This window comes from Linepithema humile, chromosome 6 (genome assembly GCF_040581485.1).
Source record: "Linepithema humile isolate Giens D197 chromosome 6, Lhum_UNIL_v1.0, whole genome shotgun sequence".
NCBI classification, from domain to species: Eukaryota; Metazoa; Arthropoda; class Insecta; order Hymenoptera; family Formicidae; genus Linepithema; species Linepithema humile.
The window spans coordinates 17,953,858-17,977,549 of record NC_090133.1 but is presented as its reverse complement, the minus strand read 5'-3'; the positions used below and the strand labels follow the sequence as shown (position 1 = coordinate 17,977,549).

General features: G+C 43.7%; 1 protein-coding gene and 1 long non-coding RNA gene across 8 annotated transcripts in view; one reads left to right on the top strand and one right to left on the bottom strand.

Moving 5' to 3' along the window:
- The window catches only part of Lar (tyrosine-protein phosphatase Lar), a 375,895-nt gene that overhangs the window by 239,269 nt on the left and 112,934 nt on the right, over positions 1-23,692 (top strand). For 6 of the 7 annotated variants that reach the window (XM_067357826.1, XM_067357827.1, XM_012371241.2 and 3 more), the window contains 3 exons: positions 10,144-10,182; positions 21,186-21,317; positions 22,794-22,952. In XM_067357826.1, coding sequence (XP_067213927.1) covers positions 10,144-10,182; positions 21,186-21,317; positions 22,794-22,952 — 330 coding nt within the window. The remainder of the gene's footprint in view (positions 1-10,143; positions 10,183-21,185; positions 21,318-22,793; positions 22,953-23,692) is intronic. The other variant, XM_012371239.2, reaches the window with a different exon arrangement.
- LOC105674736 (uncharacterized) overlaps positions 1-23,692 on the bottom strand; it is a 246,038-nt gene that overhangs the window by 123,268 nt on the left and 99,078 nt on the right. The gene's annotated exons all lie outside the window — the stretch shown is intronic.

The following is a 23,692-nucleotide window of genomic DNA, read 5'->3' as shown; positions in this document are numbered from 1 at the left end:
TGACATTTACGGAGCATTTTACTTTAGCTTTTCATATGTACGATCGGCTTTAATAGTTTAACATAAAGTGTATTTCGAAATCGTACCCAGAATAGGATTCACTTCGTGCTACGTCGGCATGGAACGAGCATCGTTGCTCTTTGTTGCCTCATCGTTTGCATGGTAGCTGCCGTTTACTTTATTCTCCATCCCTTCTCCAAGCCTCGCGTCGCTCTTTTCGCCTTTCCACTCCCGCTCCTCCGCTTCTGCCGCTTCTCTTTCCGCCCCGTCCGCCGCCACGCACAAAGAATCTTTGTAATCCTGTTCTTGTAGCTCTAGGGTGCAAAAACGTGGCGGCATCCGCTCCAGTCTACCGTATCGTCTGCAGCTGCATGCATCCGATGCAACCCGCGGCACCATCGTCAGCTCGTGAATCAAATGCAGAGATCGCATCGCGGGGTAAATTGTTCGGAAAGCCAGGTCGCGTTTGAATTTCCGCCGGAAGGTTTATGACTATTTCTCCGTTGGGGGTCGTTGCTACCGAATCGAGCGTATCGCGCCCTTTCTTAGGGGATAATATATAAACAGAATTCTCGGCAGGCGTTTAATCGAGTGTCTAATCGATTTGGAACATGCTGCCTTTTTCCCCACCGCGGCAATTGCTCATTCGCGTGTCGCTTTAGAACGGTGTACAAACTTCAAGGAAAGCTCGAGAAATTCAGCGATGTACAATATTTACTGAAATTAATCGAAATATTTCAGCAAATTTACATCCATAAGTCTTATACGCCGATAAGAAAGTCTTTCCGCTCGCGATACGTACAATTTCCGTGTGATATTGAATTGCTTGCTTCATCAAATTTCCGAATTTGATCGGTTGATTGTCCATCGCGCATTGACGAAGCATCTTCGTCAAATTTCAACGGTGCGGCGACATCGTCAAGAGGAGATAACGGATGATGTGCGAGCACAGGTTGGTCAACCGGCGGCGGGGATTGCTCGTGTGTGTGTTGGTAGAGTAGTACTTGACAGCGTGTACCAATTATTGCATCGGACGCGGCCCGTGGCCAGGGAAACCAATACGCCGGGACAAATTGTCAATTTATGCTTTCTCGTTATTACGCCAACCTGATCATAGCGCGGGCTGACGCTCCATTGGCACTACGTGAACTCTGATGCACACGCATCGTCGCCGAGTGCAATCTATGAGAAGGAACGACCGCGGCGTGTACGTTGTGTAACCGCAGATATGGATGTTCCCCCGCATGGAGGCGGAATTCGCGCACGTTTCAATCCCGCGGCTGGCTGCCTCGTCAGGCTCCATTACGGCGAAGCGCTTCGATCGCGCATGGATAGCTGGCCCTTTTGTAAACTTATCGCGATGGCCGACCGCAATGAAACGGTATTGGGCATAGCTGTAGAACGCCTAAAGCGTATCACCTAACGCATAATCTACATACGTAAACAACGAGAGTTTGTATAGGATTCTCCACCTGCAGTGCAAACTATTAGGTATTCTCGGTCAATTAAACTGATATATTTTATTAAATATCATTGATTTATATTGTTTTCAGTAATCATTTATATAATAATAGCTATATATTTTTTTACGTGTGAACCAGTATTGTTAGATACACATGCGTGCACAACATCGCGATAAAAAGGACGACGAGATAAGGTCGGGATCAGCCGCGAGGCAGAGCGTAGGGCGGGACTTAGAGAGTTAGACGAGGGGAAAATATAGAATTTATCCGCTGCGTATTGCGGCCGACGCCGCGAAGATGCCGGGGGAACACGGAAGCTGCCACACGTAGAGTCATAAAAATAAAGCATAAAATCAACTGCTGACTCGATTGCTCCTCCTCCTCCTGCTCCTTCGCAGCGGCGGGAGAATATTGCGGAGTATGCGATTTAAATCATAAAACTGGAATAAAAATCCTAGGCTGTTTTTGCGGCTGCAGCTGCAGCATCACGGGCGTCAGGGATCAGCCACGCGGAGGGGAGGACAGCGGAATGAATTTGAGGATGAAAACACGATTCCCGATGTCACGTCTTTCATCGGCAATGTCTCTACTTTTTTCTCAATTCAGTTTGTTGTTCGCCACTTATGTTTCTTCTTCTCGAAAGAATAGAATGAAAGATTTGTAAAAGATTTAAGCGCGCGATTTCCTTGCTAAAGTTGTGTCTTCGTAAGAAAATATTATGATGTGGATTTATGTAATTCGGATTTATCGATCAATGCAATGAAATGTAAAATAATTGTGTAAACAATTTCAAAAAATCAATTTTTTACAAATTATTTAAATATAATACTTATTCAATTATAAAGTGATTGAAAGAGAGAAATAATTCTCTTAATTCGGCGAATGAATAAAAGGAATTATTCTTTTCTCTTAATCACTTTTCGATTGTTAGAATATTTTAATTTATAGAATGATTCATCAATAAACTGTAGAATTATATTGAATTGGATTTTCGTCATTTTTACGCTTATTTATTCCAATCTGTATAATTGCCTTTCAATTCAGAGAACAAAATATTTCGACAAGCTTAGTAGATTCTCCATATTAGCGCGAAATTAATGATCCTAAAGGTCCCGGAGCTTTTTGAGAAAGCGTCTGTTCATAATCTCTATTTAGTTCGTGGAATAGAACGGACCTAGGAAGGATAATATTCCATTTGCAGGCGCGAAGTATTATTTTTCAATAATTCAGCTAGCCGGCGAGATATAGCGGTCGACTATACCGTCCAAAACCATGGCTACGATTTTTTTTCTCCTATTTCTCGCGCCGTCTATATCTTTCTCTTTTGTTTTGTTGCCCTGACCTTAGTCACGCGCAATCAAGCGGTCCATGTGGCGTCCGTGTGGCGGCGGCTAGGCGCCGCTTTGCGGCGTTCGCTCGGTAGGTGGATGTGAATGCGACGCGCACGCTAAATTCTCGATGCAAATGAGATCCCTGATACGCGCGAAATATAAATCCGAAAAACCCGGGGAATATTTATGTCTATTATCTGAGGACCCACCGAAATCGCCCAGGTCGGCCCGATCCGCTCGCTTCTACGCGCGCGCAAACCGCGCCAGAAATACGGTCGAGTCAGATTACGCCACCATTTTCGGAGATATTACAGGAAAACCACTTACAGAATCGATTAACCCACTGTCATGAGATATCGGGACTGAAATACCGCGCGGAAGCTGCGCCCGAAAATAGTAATAAGATTTCTCGGGGAGAGGTATTAATCTTTCAATAATCGAGAGAAATAGCAAGCGCCATTGTATCTGTTTAATCCGATTAAATAGCTGGGGTTGGCATTTTTCGCTGATGGAGTTTAAACCGCAAATTATATATTTATGTTTTCGACAGCATTCTTCCGTTACGTTGAATAAGCGATATTTATAAAAGTTTGATTGAAGTGTCCAATTTAAAAGAAAGTTTATTAATTTTCCGGTAAGATGCGAATCTTAATATATTTCTTAATATCTTTCTTGTTAATAGATTTATATATAAGCAGTCAAACTTTATGGATATTTTTCCAAAGTCTGATTTGACATTTGAGTTGTATTACGATAGAAATTCTATAATTGGTGCTTTAATTAGTATAACGACAGTTTTGTCGACAGTCGTTTTAATCGCATGTTTATTATCATCTGGAACAGGTTCTTAGAAAAAATATCACGCAAAGTCTTGAGGCCTTTAAAATGTCAGGACTACCGCACCGCCACTAACCAATGCTTCTGACGAAGTCGCCGACTAAATAAACTTACATGGCTTATGGCAGTAGGTTGCATTAGCATTATCTGATCGGCCAATCGTGATTCAGTTTCATAAAAAAGGAAAACGAAATCATAGTATCGTAGTAAGGCTGCGCAAATGCGCGACGTACTCGCAAGCTGCCACTTATCGATTGCACTCGTACGCCCGATTTGTACGTCATCTTGAAGAAATGTATTTTATTTTGAAGAAAAATATTTTGTCCCGAGCACCGCATTGCGGGGAAGAATTGGCGAAATGGAGTTTTTTAATGTGAGATTTATCTTAAATTAATACGACATTGCAGAAAGAAATTATTATTTTGCAATCATTTGAATCTATAGTTTGATTGCGCAAGTTTGAAATTAATTGATTGAAAATAGTGAGCGGAAAACGGAAGTTAATATTATAACTAGGCGTCTCTCCCTCGTCTCTTCGAGAATTTCGCTTCTTGATTAATCGATATGTTACGGCTAGTGTTATTCTACTGTCTCTGGTAGATTAGAAACTTGACACACGCGCGCGACAGCACATAGGCGCGATAGGAAAGGTGCTAACTTCTCGAAACTAATAATCGATGTGACAAGCAGATTTCTCATTCCCAATCGAAACCATTATTAAGCCATCTACTGTCCTCGCGGCACTTTGTCCGGATTGGTGGTTTCATCCCCTTCTTCCTTGCGTTCCTCAGGAGCTCGGAATCGGGATTTGGCCGTGCGCCAGCGTATTCATTCCAGAAACTAGCCCCCCGATCTAAGGGGCCAATTATTTAATCAATTCCACCCTCTTAGCGGTCCGGGATAGCGGAGATGGCCCATTCGAAGCGTGGAACTGCCGACAACGACGTCGACGTCTACGACGTCGGGCGACGACAATTGAAATCGGTCCGTCCTTGTCTCGCCCGCGAAATTTGGAGCCACTGTCACGCCGACTGTCGGACACGCTCCAAGGACCTCGTGGTTATAGAATCCCGAACGAAATCCACCGTTAACGAAGATTACGGCATCTCCAAGTGTCAAACGCTGGCTACGTATCCAGATAGATTAAGCGTTATTCCATTATTAGCCTTGCGCTCCCGGGGATGATAAATATAACGGTGCATTTACCGATAAGCGGTCTAAGGTGATTACTTAGGGCTTCTCAGGCCGATCGATACTGTTTCGCGAATTTATAACTGTACCTTTCTCTTGGAAATGAATGATTACACAAAGGATGAGTGAAATAGATGAGGAAAGCGAGTAATATTATTACAAATGTAACAGAAACATATCTTTTTAACTACGTATCGCATAATCTGCAAATGTTGCTTCGCTCAGAGTTTTGCAATTTTAAGTTGTAGGATAAATGCAAATGTGCACGGTGCTATAAGCCCGGGTGTTATGAATGAACTGACAAACAAGCTATCTCGCATGATGCATTCGTGGTATATTGGTCTATATTGATCGCATATCGCCATATCCGAAGCGCCGCGAAGCAGGTTTAACGTCAATTAATTTGAAACTTCGGCACACAGCAATTGCGCGGGAGCGAGAAAGACGAACGGAGGAAGGTAGGATAGATGGGATTTCAGGAACTTGTGAAGATCTGAATATTGCCAATGAAATTAAGGGGAGAGCGAAGGAAGTACATACGACAGGTATACCGTGTTACACAGTTTCGCTGATAATATTATAACTATATCCTATATAGTTGGATACGACCAATTTTCCTCTTATCAATTATTATCGTAGCTAAACTACGATTAGTTAACTATTAACCTTGTGATTGCGAGACGCAAATGAGAAAAAAATACTGTACAATCGGTTATATTATTTTTACATTGCTTTTTTCATCGCGAATCTCGTTTAAATAAATTTTTTTCCCCGTTCTGTTTCTCATTTTAATAATATTTATTAATGCAAATATAAATTGGTACAAAATAAATTATTTCGCCAACTCATTTAAAGCAAAACATATCTTCTGTAAAAATATTTTGTTATCCATAATTTAAAGATTGAAATTAAAGATTAATATTATCTTTACCACAATTTTCCAGTTCGCGTAAACGCGATGCAAAATGTCACTGCACGCCGCCGTACTTTACTCTCCCCTGGGTACCCTGAGACCACCGAATAGCTAAACTACCAGAACTGCCGCGTAGTTTAAGAAGCATTGAACGCAATAGGCAAATTCGCGCGGCCAGGCTCGTGGTCTCGCCGTGCTCGCCAACGTTGTATATCACTGGCCCCATGAGAAACTGATCCTATAAACTACACACGTGAAATCAGAATGCCGGCCATTAAACGCGATCGCATAGCGGCGAGCGGTCGATGACGTCGCCGAATTAATTCAGCCGGCTCATTGCGCCTCCGAGATTCCAGCCGTTCAAATATTCTCTCCGTGCGTTTCACACATTGCTCCCAATTTTTTAACATGTTACCTCTCTACAAATTATCGGACGATTACATTTCATTAAATATCTTAAACACTTTGTGGCTAACTAATGAGTTTCGTATTTGAAGAAGAGACGATTCATTCTACGCCGGCGGTACGCGCGCACGTCCCGCGTATAATATCGCAATAAGCCGCGATTTAGTGAGTCGTCGAGCCGGAGAGGAGAGACGCGTCGTAAAATTTTTCCCCCGCCGTCTATATTGAGTTCCGCCGACGCGCGAGCGACGACTCCTCTCGCTTCCATTAAGATAGATACCCCATCCCTCGCTTACACAGCGAAAGCAGTTCCGTAGGAATTCGACGGCGTGAATACGCGGTCTGATAGCCCCGGAATGCCAATGAAGAAAGGACTGCGCGGAATGAGTAATAATAAAAATCCGCATCCGCACACGTATATACGCGTACGCCTGCCAATTTGCAGCGGAATACTCTCATTGATCGCGCCAGAATTCGCGAAATTTCCGGCTCGGATATTAATAACCAATCCTCGACTTCGCGCGAATCTCATATCTGTCGCGAGTCGACGTATCGCTCGTATGCTTTCTCGAAGGAACCTCGCCCGTTTCGTAACTCGCTTTTCTACGCGGGGCGCAACCGACTCGCATGATCCCGGGCTCACACGAAAATACGATTGCACGCCCATACACACGTGATCGCGATACGTATCGCGGTGCCATGGCCCCGCGTATATAGGTCAGTTATATACGGATATACCGAGTGCGCGACGCCAACATGCATCTACAGTAATGACGTAGATATGGCGTAGGCTCTATTTAAATACATCGAGTCGAATATTTCTCTTCCCGCCATCCTTTTTCCCCTCCGCATCGTATCCGCATTCGGTATTGTATTTTGTGGCTGCCCATCAGTTTTTCAACACCGAGCGTATTTATATGCGGTTATTGGAACAGACAATCTTTACTTATGATCGCTTATCAGACAAACTTGTCTCGCTCGTGCTACAAAGTAAACAATACAGGAACGTAAAATGGGTCGGAATATATTGTCGTTTGCGAAACCGACGTCTATTTTGACGTTGGTCGATATTTTTCTGACGAACACAAACAACCGGAGGGTTTGTACATACGGAGTGCTACTTTTGTCATTGAGATTCGATTAGACGACGCACACCAATTCGCGATAACGAGACGCTCGGGTTGAGTAATAGATTCACATTATGCCAGCCCGCATGGATTTCCTCTGCCAACGCCGTGACGTATCACGCTCGCGAGTTACCGTGCGTGGTAACTTCGTCATAACACCGAGGGCTGGCATTAATTTAATGTTAGCGCGCGTGGTAGGGGAACTAATTATAAAATGCATGTTACGCGGTCGTTTTCAAGTTCCCACGTTGGTGAATTCAACTGTTTGCCCACTTTGTTTGATACCGATTGTGTATTTTATAATGTTGGATCGTGATGTGTGTGTGGGAAAAATAGACTTTTAAAATTCTGACGTTCTCTTTGATTTACAAAAAATTACCAAAATCTAATTTTCGTCGAATTAATTAATTAATTAATTACTTATGACAGTCGTAATGCTAATCTGTGATCTTCGTCATCGTATTTAAAAAATTATTTGTGAGGTAAGAAGTTTAATTGGATTTTTTTTATCATAAAAATCTCTTTAAATTACCGAGATGGCGATTTTCGTATCCCACAATCGTCGCACGAGCGTGTACGCTTGTGACACGTAACTGTTTTTTACGACCAGGAAAATAATCCCGCGCAATGCCGCTGAGGGAGTCGATACACTGACATTATTCAGGCACATAATTCTGCCTTTTCCCTTTGAGAGGAAAAAGATATTTACGTCTTGTGAATATAAAACGAACGTAATACTTCCCTTATCGGCAACGGGATCCCTGTCGTTGCCCTGATTAATAAGAGCGGCAACTTTAACGAGCGCTATTAAAACGACTGCGTGAAATCGAGGAAAATATGCGACGACGTGTGCCACTTCTGTCACGACAGATGAATAATTGCGAAATATAAATCCCGGAATCGAGGAGGGGAAACGGAAGGAGGATGATTGAAGATTATTACGCGAGAACGGTGCTGTATCGCGAACGAATAAAAGACACGGCGAAACACGTTGCTTAATACTTGGATCGTCAATGGGGGAGAGTGATCGGACCGCGTGGTGTTGCATATCGGTGGCAGCAGGTATTCCAGCGGCAGCGAGGATGCGATAGAACGAGAGCAGCGATACCACGCCCGCATTATTATACGCCGAGTTAACGACAAGATTGTTTCTCAAAGTTAATTTACATCCACCGGGACCCCTAAGAGAAGAGGCAGCGCGCCGATGCCTCCTCGTGCGTGTACGCCCGCGCGCACACAATCTCGCCAAATTAATATTCCGTTCTATTCGGAGAATCTTCGACGATGAGACGAGGCGACATATCGCCGTCGAGCAAACAAGATGGAATAACAGTGGTTAGGTTAACGTGCACGCCGAAATGGTGACGTCGCGATTGCGTATCTCGGAATGCATCTGCTTGTTTGCTTCCGTGGGAAGTTTCACGCATGAAGGAACGCACTTGCGTTATTATGACAGTGACGCCGCAGAGTGGATTACATATCTTTGAGTATTATTACATCTCGCAACGATGACGGATCTAATCGAAGAAAGGTGAAGTTTTGAAGCGCGAATTAGAATTGCTTAACTCAGTGATCGTAAGAGCCACAAATATTAAATGAACTACATTAATGTTGAAAAATTCATGTAATAAATATTATCTCTAAATTATTTTTATTGTTAATATTTTATACTGTAGACATTATAAGTTGTAGAATAAATTTACTTTGCTCATTTAAATAATGATTAATTGAATGAAATCTCTAATATTTAATGAACTTATTCTTTAATATTCTTCAATATCTCTAATATTTGATAAGTTTATTGAATCTGTAATCTACTTTAGCTAACGGCGTTTTCTCTAAACATATAATTAAAATAACATCAATTATAATGAAGAATACGTATGCATAATAAATAATATTAATAATATATTAATAAAGAATATAAACGGATTGCACGATTTTCATATAATTTTGGCAAGACATAATTTTTCGCTGATTTCTCCCAACGCGAATACTTTGAATTTTAAAACGCGTCATTAGTGATTCATTTATTCGCCCGAACACGGTAGTACGACCATACAAGAATGAATACTAAATATCGAGTGTAAAAATATCGCGATCGCCGTAGACGCCGACGACGGTTATATTCTGCGAACGGTAATGCATGCGAAACGTACCCCGCGTTTTCACGCTTTTCCGAGAGCTTTCACGACAGCCGCCGCCGCCGCCGCCGCCGTCGACCAAGTCGCTCGCAAACCATCGAATGCCCTACTATCCCCCCAACCCTCCAAGCCCCTTTTCGTGCTCCCGAGGGTTCGTGCTATGCCCCGATGCTTTCACACACGCGAATATTCCAAGCCGCGGGAGATCGGCGCGGGCTCTCGAGAACGCGACTGTATTATCGGGGGATGCAAGTCGCGTGTCGATAGCATGCCTTCGTGGCTCCGAAGACGGCGGAGTGTGGCGATGAAATTTGAGAAGGATATCGAAAGCGCTCTCCATATACTCCTGCTCCATTGTGGACTTGGACCGGATATAGATACTTGCGATGGTAAATGCGAGAAACATGAACATCATCCAGCTTTCAATATATCATTTCCCTCGTTTGCGTAAAATTAGCCTTTCCCGCGGAGATTAATTAGCGTGCAAAGATGAAAGATTTAACTTGCGTTGTATCGTAAGATAAAGTATGACGGAAAGGAGCAGGATAGATGAATAAAATCGTTAGTTAAGTGGCCTATATATCAAAGTGTTGACAAGAAACGATGTCATGGTGTTCGTATTCGCGAAATGAGACAACGAAGGCCGCATCGGTACACGGCACGCGCCGTGTCTGGGCTCGCGAGGCGTTGCCGGGACGTTACGTACGACTTGACTCAACGAGCTTCTTTCAGGAAACATCAGCGACTCGCAATACATCACGTACATGACAAGTAAGTACAAACAACCGCTCCCGCGGGGGGATGGCGAGCGCGGGCGGGGACGGCGTCCGATGTTATCCGCGGCGGCTAACATCTAGGACGCCGCTCGCGCTCGCGCACACGTAAACTAAGTAACGAGCGTGGACCGTGGCGCGGCTCGTTGGCAAAAATACACTCTCCGCGTGCAGGACGAGGGAACGAGGTCAAAAGTAGTGGACCTCGCGCACGTAACATCGATCACAGGCTCGGAATCGCGCTTCGAGACACGCGCCCGCACGGGCGCGGAGCGGGCTCGCGCCCGTAAATCGGCCTGTTTTCGAGCACGTACCGCTCAATCTCGGCGGGCCGCGCCGGTATCTAAATTTCAAATCCGCTAATGTGTATTTTTGCCATGGTCCCGCGACCGTTCCGCGCTCGCTTCCTCTTCCTCTTTCTCCATCTATCTCTTTCCCCGTGTTATCGGCCGGCTTTCCCGACGCTTTGAATTTCAAATTCCGCCGCGGCCACCGTGTCGGACGCCGCAGCAGCAACCGACTTTCGAGTGTTTCCACCCGCTTATGCGCTGTCATTTGTTTCCGTCGTCCCCCGGCTCGGTATACGTATGCAGACACCGCGATCTACGTTGCGCGGTATCTGGCGCCCCGCACTTTTATTTATGGCGCCACCCTGTATGTATCAGAATTGATTCTGTGATTTATTTCGCGGCCGATAGCACCGGGGCCCGCCGCAGCGGACACGAGAAGGCGAATTTCGAGGCTTCGTTTCGATCTCCTTCGCTTCGACATTGCGTGCGGCGAAACGGTTACGCTGTAATTTCTCACGTCCGCCTTACGGCGACGAGTCTATACGGCTCGCCTGTTCTAGTTCGCCTTAGTGCGCGCTCGTATAACTCGACCGACTCGAGTAACGTGCGCACGCATAACGAGAGACGGCAGAGGGTGAGGTGCTGTCTTTTCCGGGGGAAAAATAACATACTCGAGCATTACGCTAATGCGCGTCGCTTTAACGGCAATGTAACTCCGACGTTATCGTCGACTAATCTTCTGCCGGCAATGTCTTTTAACGGTTCTTGCCGGTCTTCTTAATGCACGGGACTTTGCACCTAATTGCACGCTACGGTCCGACGATCGCGAAAGTTCCTCCGCGTCGCTCGCGCGAGCAACGGCTCGAGCAAGAAAGTCCTCTCTCGCTAGGTGGGGAACGGGAGGGCGCACGACCCCCGGCTAATTGAAGCGCAATTAACCGCGTTAAAACGCCAAGTGCTGATTAGGACGCTACGTCTACGTCGCCCTTGCTCGTCGCGGGGCGACCTACTAATCTATGCGCATACGTGACGCGGTGGTTCTTGCGTAAATTGAAAGTCGTCCTTGCCTTCTCATCGCTCGGCAAGAGTGCACTCGACCGTCGAAATTCGCCGAGGCATTACCCCTCATCCACTTCGACCCTTGACGCCGTTAAGTGCAGCGTCTATGAGTTTCTAAACGATGAGTGAGTTAAAGAAAGTTTAATGACGACAAACAGTTTATTTAATGTAGAATTAAGTGAATCGAGTGAATTTCGATAAATAAATATAAATAAATTGCAAATAAAATTAACAAATTTATTCTTTTAACGCTGACTGTCGAATAAACAATATATACAGTAATTTCTAAAAATAATATAAAATAATGTTAAGAAAAATTGATAGAGAAAAATGTTGGAAATAATTCTGCAATTTTTAGTTGATCTAAAATTATTCTAGAATTGGAACATTGATTTGTCACGTATATAGTTAATATTTTACAAATTTACAATTTTAGGTTATCGGTAAAATTGCGCATCACTATTTAGATCAGCAGTGTTAGCAAATACTAGTTACATAAACTATTATTGTTGACGAGACATTTATTAGTTAAAATGTAATCACATGGCACGAAAAGAACCGTCTGAACGGTAATTTTAAAACACTATAAAAAGATGTGTACACGGTTTTTTCGGGGTTGGATATTTCAAAACCGACTTCGAACGCGCACGACGAGACTTCGTGAATATGCAGAAGTTTGCTAAATCCGCCAAGAGAATTCTCCCGTTGGGACTTCGATTGTTCTCTCCGGATGCCGCAAGAAATCGTCGTCGTCGTCGTCGTCGTCATCGGGACACTCGGAGAAACGCGAGCGCGGCTAAGAAACGTTAATTGCGCCGAAGATGTCGTCGGAACGCCGCGGAGGCGTCGTCGCCGCCGCTACTGCGATTTTACAATGAGTTGGAGGCGACGGTGGATCGCGTTCGGATTCGCCGCCGGCGGTGGTTCCGGCGCGACGAAGGACGGCTGCGCGGGGTGTACCTACCTACCGTATTTAGAATATTGCCGGCATACATCTGCATAAATTCAACGCAGGCCCGTCGACATTCGCTTCGCACACCCACCAACTCCCGGACTTACATACCCGTGAAGACGCCCCCGCAACACGGGGGGAGGGGGGATGCTCGGTAGACACGAGGGGAGGTTGCGCGCCCCCAAAGGTGCCGTAAGCGTCACACCGCTCGTAAAGAAACCGTTCGTGACGCCACCTGAAAGTCCGCCCCGGGTCGAGACGAGAGGGAAAAAGAAATAAAAATTCATGACACGCCGCGCGTTATAGAGATATCTTCGACATGTATTATCGCGCGCGTGCGAGAGAGATTAAAGTATCCCGACGAAACGTGCTCGGTAACCGATCATCCATCCTCGATGGAAACGCGTGCCGCCATCGCCGACGCGCGAGCACGGGGCGGGACACAGGAAGGGTGGTGAGGTGTGCAAATGAAAAAAGAAAAGACGATGCGACGAGCAGGAGGCGGATAAGAGGCGGGAGAGAATCGGCAATATCTATATTACGCGAGCGAGAGCACGGCGGCAAGTAGCGCGCTATGTATGCGCGCGGGAATTACGCGAGCGCCGATGGGAACGCAGTTGTGCGACCCGTTCGTGCCGCAGGCCCGTATACATATTCAAATTGAATTATACGCGCTACCAGACGCGTTGATTCGAAATCATTCGACGGCTCGGTATCTCCAAAACAAGCCAGTATCGCGCCCACCGCCCCATCTCGACCCGCCCGCTTTGCCTCCGCGCGAGTTTCCACTTTATAGTACTATCGTTCGCCCTCCTCCTTCCGAACTAATGGAAATTCTCCAAGTTGGCTAAACGCAGTCGTATTTTGCATACGTATCGTAACGGCCGTTGAATGACTTCGTACGACTTCTCGCAATGCTATAATGTGAAGCGCACGCATCGATGTATTTACTATTGCGAAAGTCACGATTCCATGCGCTCAACGAAACGTTATTATATCATATCCGAATATCGCGCAGATCAGAGCCGCTCGGACTTATTTATTTAATAAAACGAACTTGAATCTGAAAAAAAATAAAGGAAACATCTCGCGCAAGAAAAGTTTAAAGCAGTGATCCGTGTTGCCGGTGATAACATCGCGGATGTAGAAAACATCATGTCGAGTCTCGCGATTACGGTCACTCCTCTCCAACGAGAAGGGCGAGTGAATAAATTAAACAGACGCGGGAAGAATCTTCCGTCGTATCTTCCCGTGTCGCTGCGGGAATTATTCTTTTCTCCCTTCCTCACGTCCCCCGGCGTATCTCGCCGCCACTGTTGTTTATCTCATTAAAGGAACGCGGGAAACGGATAATTCCCGGTTGACAAATCGCTCCCGACGTCGCCGGAGTCGGTTCTCCGTCCGCTCCTTTCTTAGAAGCGTAACTTTATCGCGGAGGAAAGAGCGAACGAGGTGGTAACGGAAATGCCGGGCGGAAAGGGGTTTTAAAGTGCCGGCGACGGTAGGCGATGGATAGAGGAGTAACCGGGCACGGCGTTGCCGTCGGATACGGGGCTCCGCTGTAATGGACGCTTTAATTCCAAAGGAGAGTAAATTGCAATTTTTCCGACCGTGCGACGCTGGTTCTGGAACCGCGAGAGACCAGCCGACCGTCCTTCGTTAGCCGTGCCGGCTGTGTCAAAAGAAATATTGTGATTCAATTAAAAAGTACCGTGATACGCGCCGTCTCATTAAAATCTTGAAACGCTCGCAGTTGACGGAATGACATTTAGCGACGAGCCAAATAAAGAATACATGGCGTTTTTCATACGAAAGAGTTGTAAATGTAATTTCTTCCTATTAATTCAACGGCGAAAAGCGATGTGAAGCATTAAACGTGTTTGTCGAGTCCACAAAAATATTTTCAGTATATGTATTTACGTCTGAGAAATGTCTTTTCAGTCCGATTCGAACTGCAAACCGTAAAATAGAAAAGGACGAGGTCGGATTATTCTTAGTTTGATCTACTTTTGCAAATTTAGGTAATCGTATTTGATTTCTTGCTTAATTTGTGCGATATAAAATAAATTATTGTTTCTATTTTTAGAATTAAGATCTATCTTCTCTGTCTAATGATATCCTTGCGAATTGTATCTAATTTGTTTATCATCGAATTTTATTCGCGCTAATTCTTTCTGCACAAATATTCAGCTTCCTTTTATTCCGTAACACAAATTATAATTTGAAAATTTTAATTAAAATTAACAATGTGTTTACTCAAAAATGCTGAGCGTGAGAAACAAGTGCCGAATGTAAGAAAAATATTGGTATCATATTCCCATTTAATTTTATATAAATTTCAGTTTAATTACATTTGTTATGTTGAATATTTATTCAAATAAGCGTATGCATTGTATCGCATTACGTCGATGTAACCTGCAAAAACGATGGAAATTTTCATTATTTTAACGCAGCCACAGATTCCATTCGTTGTTAACACATCATATCGAGCAATGAGATACAAGCTCGCCTTTACACCGGGTTCGGCCTACCTACCTCCACCAAGTTCGAAATGTGTATACATCAGCACGCAGAAGAGAGCACGGATGGAAACTCATTTAAATTAAATTAATATTTGCCGTGCGGCCGGACGCGAGAGAGGTCGCGCAATCGCACGCATGATCGGACGGCGCGCGAGCCTGGGATTTCGATACCAAAATGCGAATAAGGTCTACGCAATTATTTATGATAAACCTGCTTTTGCGAATGTGCATTTGCCTATCGAACGCACCGTCGCCCCGTGCCCTCTCTACGGTCGTCTCGCCCTTGCGGGCGCCCTTCAACCCCGCTAACATCATCGTTCGTTGATGCGCGAACTCATCCTATGCGTATATCTACACATAAATGACCGCGTTTACAATCATCGTCGAGCCGGCCAGAGAGTGGGAGTGAGATGGCACCGATGCGTCGACCCTGCAGCTGCATCGGAAATTGCACACACGGCGTATCGATCCGACCAGCACGGACGGCACGGACGAAATTTCGAACGAGCTGCCGTGGAGTCCGTCCTCTTTCGAATTCGGTCGTAGTGCCGGCGAGCACCCGAAATGACTCCCGATCCGCAATTACCCTCCCCCCACTTCGTTTCCATAAATGAGCCCTGCGTGCGCCACCCACGCCGTGTTATTTAGGGGCCGAACGTATATCAGAATCCGTTTAAACGCATCCCGTATTCGTTTCGTGATTCGCCACCGAAACTCGGCCGCGGCACCCCGCGTTAATATAATTGCCGCGTATTTTCAGTAATATTCCTACAACGCGCGTGGTGTTTTCCGATGCGCGGTTCCTCGCTGAAAATCACGGCTTTAACGCCCCGTATTTTGATATTAATTAGCGATAGTAACGTTCGCGCGGGCGCCACATTGAGGGGAGGATTTACCGCGTGACGAAATTGATTGAAGCATTACAAGCGCGGCCTCGACGGCCGGGCAATTGCCGTTCACTCTATATCTTCGCCAATCCTACGAATAAATTAATTACCATCGACGGCTTTCTCTCCCTCGCGATCTTTTTTTTTTTTCATGATGTCGCGAAGCATCGTTCGCGCGCGCGGGCGCGTCAGTGTCGAATCGATTTTATAATACGTTCGGTAGTCAGTAACGCGTAATGTTATTCAAATTGCATGCAGATTGCTCCGTTATCGGCTACTTTTTCAATTACGACGTGGCGGGCTATAAAATGTAATGCCGACACCGGGAGCGAAACTTTTTCTCCAAGTTATCTGAGTCCGTGCCGAATAGCTATAAACTTTAAGTATGAGATATTGCCGTCGCGCATTTCTATACGGATCGCGATTGATTCGCGCCAAGTCGCGATCGCGAGCGCTGTATAGAATAAAATTCGTTTCGAATATCGTATAACCGTGCGCGGCATCAAATGCGATATCGAACACTTACATTTTATTAGAAACATTTTACATCTCTGTTATCTGCATTATTCATCTTGGTCCATCGCGAATCGACTTTATTACGCGATGAGAAATGCTCTCCCGTGTGTTGCACACATAATTTTTCACGGATAACTTTTCGGGTATACGCGAGGATCAACCCGACAGTCTTTGTCCTATTCTACTATTTTCATTTCCTGCGGCATTTCCTCCTCTCACCCGCGAAGTGCTTCTTCAGTTTCTCTCTCTCTCTCTCTCTCTCCAAAACTGGTCTGACATTCATTTCGCTGGATGCAACGGCGGCGTGCCTCGCTTTTCGCAATCTAATTTTCACCGGCGTTTAATCTTTGTGTACACTCTCTGGCTCGCATGCAACCCACCCGGGCGAGTCTCTCAGGAAAGGGTGGCGGGCACGTGCAAGCTTTTTCAATATTTTTCGAGTCAAGCTATTACTCCCGCCTTGACAACGTATCCCCCTTTTCACCTCTCACATGCTTTTCCTTTATCGTTCCCGTCGAAATCACACTCATCGGTCTCAACTGCGATTTTTTTACCGATTCACCGAGAATGATTTATTCGCGAAAGAAAAATAACCGACGCGAAGGAATTTCGGATAAATAAATGCCAGTAGCGAAATTAACCTTCAAATATTCGATGCGTGCTGTATAAAAAATATCACATCACATTTTAACCAAATTTATAAAGATTATACCTTGTTATATTTGCAACTAACAGTCATATATGATAAATCAATTATTGGACTATAATAGGTTAATAGCCTACGCTAGATGCGTTCGCGACTGTGGCCAGTGAGTGTATATGTGTATACCAGCTTAATTTCAATCTATTCAAATTAAACAGAAATTAGTTCGGCATTAGTAATTTCAGTCATTTTCATATATAGAGAATCTATAAAATCACACATAGGTTATTTATTTTTACTTGCGCGTTACATGGAAAGATAATTTAATATATTTTGATTTTAAATGGTTTTAGTAGATAGAAGAGGATGGATTATTTTAAAAATTACCTCAAATTATTGGACAAATGTCCAATAAATTGGACAATCACGATCGAAGAGTGAAACAAAATAAATATAACAATAAATTACACGGATAATTAAATTAAATTAAAAAATAAAATTAAATTAAAATTAGATGACAGTAGTATTGTTATGTCTCTCGTTCGATTTATCTGAATCGCTGACTAGCCAGATCAAGCTGACGGTATTATAGTTGCAGAGACTACCTTCCTTCGCGAATAACCCATTTCCTATTTCTATCCCATTCCTCTGTTTCTCTTTTCATCGACTTTTAATGGAATCGAGCAAACGGTCACTTTTAGCGGCGGAAGACCGAAAACTGCTGCATCCGACAAAATAGACTCGGCACTTGCTGCGTCGAGATTTAACCGGCGTTGTTTTTCCGTATACAACGGAAGTTTCGAAGATTCCGTCCGGAAATTTTTGAAAAAGCATTTCGTGTTATAAATCTTTCCTGATTCACTCGTGCACGATTTGAGTTTTGATCCTGATGTCAAAAATAATATTATTGCAAACATATTCAAACGCGATTATTTTTTTATATCTTGTAAAGGCGAGTAAAAAGAATAATAGAATTCACAGCTTCTCTCATTATCGCGAGTTATAACTCTATTTATTTTTTATCGAAATACCAATCATAATAATAATTACGTTATTCACCCGCGTCTCTGGATAAACGTATGACACATTCTCGTGGTGAGTGTGTGAAAGTCACACCGTAAGTTTGCGAGATAAAAATCACAGCATATTGTATAAAAAGCATTGTCGCGTATGTAAAAGCGGTAAGTCGCGACCCTGTTGTGCGCATGTATGTGCACTTCCTGCATATGCAGCGACCATGGTCGACTAATGGACCTGTTACGAGCAATTCCGGTCGAACGACAGTTGCGCGCGGAGGTACAATGTGTCCGGATAAGAGTAATTCCGAATGCACAATTCGATCAAAAATTACCCGTACTTCGTCGGCGAAATAATATTTAGCTTAAATTACGTCCGACCGGAGAGCGTGCGCGTACGTGCGTAAAGTGGTGCCCCAACCTGCGTTTGTAGATTAAAGTGGTCGTACCTGTCAACTGTAAAATCGTCGAGTCTCTTGTACGTACCTACGTTTTTCTGCATATTTTAATTTTTCATCGCAAGAGCGACAAACTCACGCTCATTTCCGGATTACATTTTGTTCCTTTCTCGAAAAGGGCCGCTTTTATCTGTCCATGAAAGTAATTTATACACTTATTTTCTTTTATTGTGAATTCTTCTCTTTAAAAAAATTAATTTCCGGTTGATAAAATTTGATGTAATATTCTGTTTTGACAATATGCAATCTCTCTCTTATTTATCAATTTGTATTAATTTTGTATGTTTATAGTTAAATTATGAGATAAATTGTAAAAAGTTTGGCTTATAAAAATTACAGAGAGAAAGGGAGAAAGTTATATTTTCATAAAACAGTATCTAAATTTTTGTAATATTAGTTTATTAGTTTTTTGTGAAAAGGAAAGTGAAAATATACAAATGATCAATTGTGAAACAGATCAAAGCCATTCCGAAAATATTTCTCATATTTTGCGTGTATCGCGTATCACTGTTTATCGCAATAAACTGCTATTATTTTTCGATAAATTCTTGCTTTAAAGGCCGATAAAGAATGTCATTTGATAATACGCGATGAACGTTTTAAAAACTCCGCGATAAAATGTTGCACGAACTGTGAGATCGTATATTCTTTGAGAGCGATTACGTTTCAGATTAAAAAGTTTTTTATTGCGTGCGATGTGCTCCGACGTCGTAAAAGTATGTCTAATGATCTAGAAAGAGAAGAGACCGATACTATGCGCCGCGGCGCAAGTAGTAGAAGTCGAGTTTATCGTGTGCCAGGGCACCCGTAAAACGTCCGTCGGCCAGACATTTTTCGGTCGTGAAACGATCGTATAAACGTCGGCATTAGCCCGACAACGCCGAGATAAACATTCTTTTAGTACCTTGGCTGGAAAATCACATTTTATTATTATCCATTAGTTTTGTCGCGGGTCACGCGATAAAATCATTTCGGTGCGCCGGCAACGTTCGACTCTATAAAACGATAAGACAAAAAGCTGCATACATCTTCCGTCGTCGGCGTCGCACTCGCCTAAGATTTGCTTCTTCGCGAAATGCTTCTCCTTTTTTACACCCGAGTTCCTAATTCGCGGAAAAGGATATTCATAAACGACGCATCGATTTCCTCGCCATAGCATTGACGAGATCGCAAAGTTGCGAGATCAATTTAACGCAGCGACGGCTCTTAGATAGCACACTTCTGGATATCGTCCCCTCTCTATATATCCCTCTCTCAGGATTCTCTTTTAGTATATTTCTCTCTCTTTCTCTCTCTCTCTCTCTCTTGCTCTCCGGAAAATACTCGACATCGCAGTGAAGCGCGGCGCAAGTCTGACAAAGGAGCGCGTCACGTCCATCCATCTTGCACCGGCCGTCTCTTTATTCCCGGAGTTAAAAGCGTAGCGACGGAGGCAGTTTGGACTTCCAGCCACACTAAATCCACTAATTTCGGTCACCGACTTCTGGCCCGGTGTATTTGTGCAGCGCCGCGCCGCGCGATCGATGACGAGAGAGATACGCCGCTCTTGTCCGACGAGTATAAATTTCGCGAGCGCAATCAGATCGGACTTTTACGACGTTAATTCGTAAAAGGCTGCAAGCGCTCGCTCGGAACTCGGTACAATTATCAGAAACGTTATTCCCGGGATCTCGATTCTTGTTCGACGCGTGCTGGCTCTCTTCGATATAAAATCGCCATTATCCTGCTTTTCGAAAAATTAAACTCCAGCCATTCGGGCGTATATTTCTGTCTCCCGCGTAAATCATTATGCTCGATGTCATCTTTTTAGATTTTAAGTAAGATCTACGGAAGGCATTTTGAATGACGGAAAGTAGACTAATGACCCAAATTGTGAGAAGTAATTGCCCAACGTGCAAAAGCCGACGTGGAAGGAAAATATCTGCGTGACCGACGGCTGCAATTTTCCTTTGCAAATTAACGTTTCCCACGTTGGCCAGGCGAACGCAACCGTGAACTTTTTACTTAAATTTTAACATGAGATACGAGAAACGTTATAACGCGCAATTTTCATGAGCGAAGGATTCAGTTATATGAGTTCCGACTGCTTTGCGACTCTTTATGAAAAAAGATTACGTGATTTACAGCGCAAATAGGTGAAATAATCTTCGCTCGGATACAATTCCATGATTTTACTTTACCGTTGGCATCGAGTTTCAAGCAAATATTAATATTGTACTTCCACTGTTTCCATAAATTTAATATTTCTTTATCATGCGTGACCTATACAGGAGCGGAGATTTAATACAAAAAGGACTGCGAGCATTATATGTTTCAAATCATTTTTTTATCGAAACAAATGTAATCGTATCTATGTAATCATATCTATAACAATATCGTTACGAGAGATTACAAGTACTATTTATTTCAAAAATATTTATGTTAGAGATTTTGTACAAAAAGAAATTCCAGATAAATAAATATGAATTAAAGATACTTGCAGTTTTTTGCTAATTGAATTTTTCGACGAAAAAAAATTTATTTTCGTCACAAAACGCGGACGAAGCCTCGAAACGCATGTCAAAGAACTGCTTGACCATCATGCGATGTAGAAATAAACGACAATCCTATTGTGAGCCGAGTCTAATCAAAGAATCCCGTCTAATCTTCTGTCCACAGGTCCGCCGACGATCCTGGTGAAGCCACAATCGCAGCAGGTGAAGGCAGGAGGAATTGCGAGCTTCTACTGCACGGCGGAAGGTGCGCCACCGCCTCAGATACACTGGAGAAAGAACGGCAAGAGAATTTCACGTAAGTTCACGCTTTCGCGATTTTCTCCATCACGGTCCCCGCGTCTTCGGCTCGTCGGCGCCGTTCGTCCGTTGAAAGTGTCCCGAGGGCGCGCTTTTTGGCGTCTAACCTACACGAAAACCCATGTCTTCGGGATGCAGAGAGGTCGCCGCGATGAAAATGTACGGGATGAAAATTTTATCGAAATTAAAAAGTCCTCTGACCCGGATTCGTCGCTCTCCGCTTTCTCGTCCACCCCGTTGCACCGTCTCGTCCGCGCTCCGTTCGTGTATTTTGCTGCAAAGCGCATTTTTCGTTTATCACGCGTCTCGTTTTCATTGCCGGTTTCGTTGCCGCTCCGGACATTTTTGTTCTCCGTCCAACTGATTTTTGCGCTCGCCCGTGACAGAAACCCACCCAGTTGGATGCTTCGTGAAATGCAGATGTGTCGTATCTTTTTGTCGATTCGACTGACCAAATAGTTCGCGACAGCCCCACGTTAGAATACTTTTGTAAATTGAGTTAAGTAATTTCTCAAAAATAGTTGCATGTATCGATCTGTAGCCATATACATACATATTTGTGAAATAAACTTCTCTGAAACTTGAAATTGACTTGTTCGATATTCATATAAATTGGCGTTTCCTTTATTTCTTTGTTTCTCAAATCAAGTATTATATTATTTTAGAAAGTTTGTTTTTTATTTATTATTTTTTATGAATAAAAAAAGCTATTTTAAAAATATCATAATGCTTTTCAGCTCTTTACATTTTTAATTACGAAGCATAGAGTAGATTTCTGTGCTGCCAATCTTTTTCGTACATTTTCAATCGATCACATCCCCGATATATCAATTTGGATCAAATCTAAAGCTCAAGCCTCGTACGTTCCATTCTCATACGATCGGAAGGGCCAACAAATCCCACGAGATGATCTCAGTGACGCGCGATGGTTTCGCATAACGTTCGGGATGATCCGCGGAATGTATGTACCCAAACGATCACACTGGTCAGTCCACATTCGTCGACGACTCACTAATCCAACGAGGAACACCCGATGAGATAATGGCTAGCGACCGCTTGTAACATTCTGGACGCCAATTCGCGGTGAGCGTGGACAGACGAACGAGCGGGGGAAGCGATAACAGGGGCGAGCTCCACCCGTTCTCCCCCTCTCTTTTTCTCTCTTTCTCTCTTTCTCTTTTCTCTCTCTCTCCCTCGAAATTTATACAGACGCGCGATCCAATTCCCATTCAATATTTCTCGGGCCGCGGAATTGGATACGAGAGGGGACACACATACCCTCTTTTATTAGATTCCGCAACGGCGCAATTTTCGATCTTATACCGCGGCCGCGCGAACCGCCCGACGCCGTCGCCACCGCCGATCATTTTCGCGCGCGCTCTCGATCGCGCCGGTATTTTCTCGCCTTTTGTGGCGGGAGTATTCCTTTTCACAGCGCAACCGTCCACCTCAATCTTCCATCTTATGTCGGCAGAATCTCAGTCCCGCTACGTGGTACACCAGTATGAAAATGGTGCTTTACTGCGGATCGAACCTGTCAAGCCGGCGCGCGACAATACCGTCTACGAGTGCCTAGCAGAGAACGGGGTCGGTGACGCTGTTTCGGCCGAGGCGTCGCTCACCGGTTACGAAAGTAAGTACCACTATCGCTTATTTGGCTTTAAAATCTTCTATTTTCACGTAAGGGAAATCTTAGTTCTCCGGTGAAAATTGATTTCGATACAATCAGCGATTTCGATTTAATTACTTCACTTGGAAACGGAAACAGAAATCAAAGGAAACGAATGGAAAAGAATTTATCTGCTAATTTTGCTTTCTCGATTAATAATAAATATTAACTCTTATAAGATTTAAATACTTTTCCTTTATAATAATTTTATTTCTGCAATTGATTCGATTGATTAATTCATCATTATTAGTTCATTCTTTACTATTATTTTTTACCCACAATTTAAAAAATGTATAATCATAAATCTATTATGCATTTCCTTGAGATAAAAATCTACGACGGCAGATAGATTTTTATCTGAAAATTATAAAAAGTTGTGCAATATACGTTCAGTCGCAAAAATTAGTAGAGTAGCATCAAAGAATGCATTACAGCACAGAGATACCTTTATTAATTGCAATTATGTCTGCGAGCGAGACCGAAAGTAAATACGTAGATAATTGGATCCTTTGCGAGCACGAAAGCGTACTGCGGAGATATCTCGAAAACAAGATATGCATGTCGCGATGATGCACGCGGTTTTAGCTGCAAAAAGAAATATATCACTCAGCCTTGTCGCGTAAAATTTTGCTTTTACGATGGTGCTGCATGAAAGAAAGAGAAGGATCCTTATTCCGAAACTGCATGCCGCGGCATAATTTTCG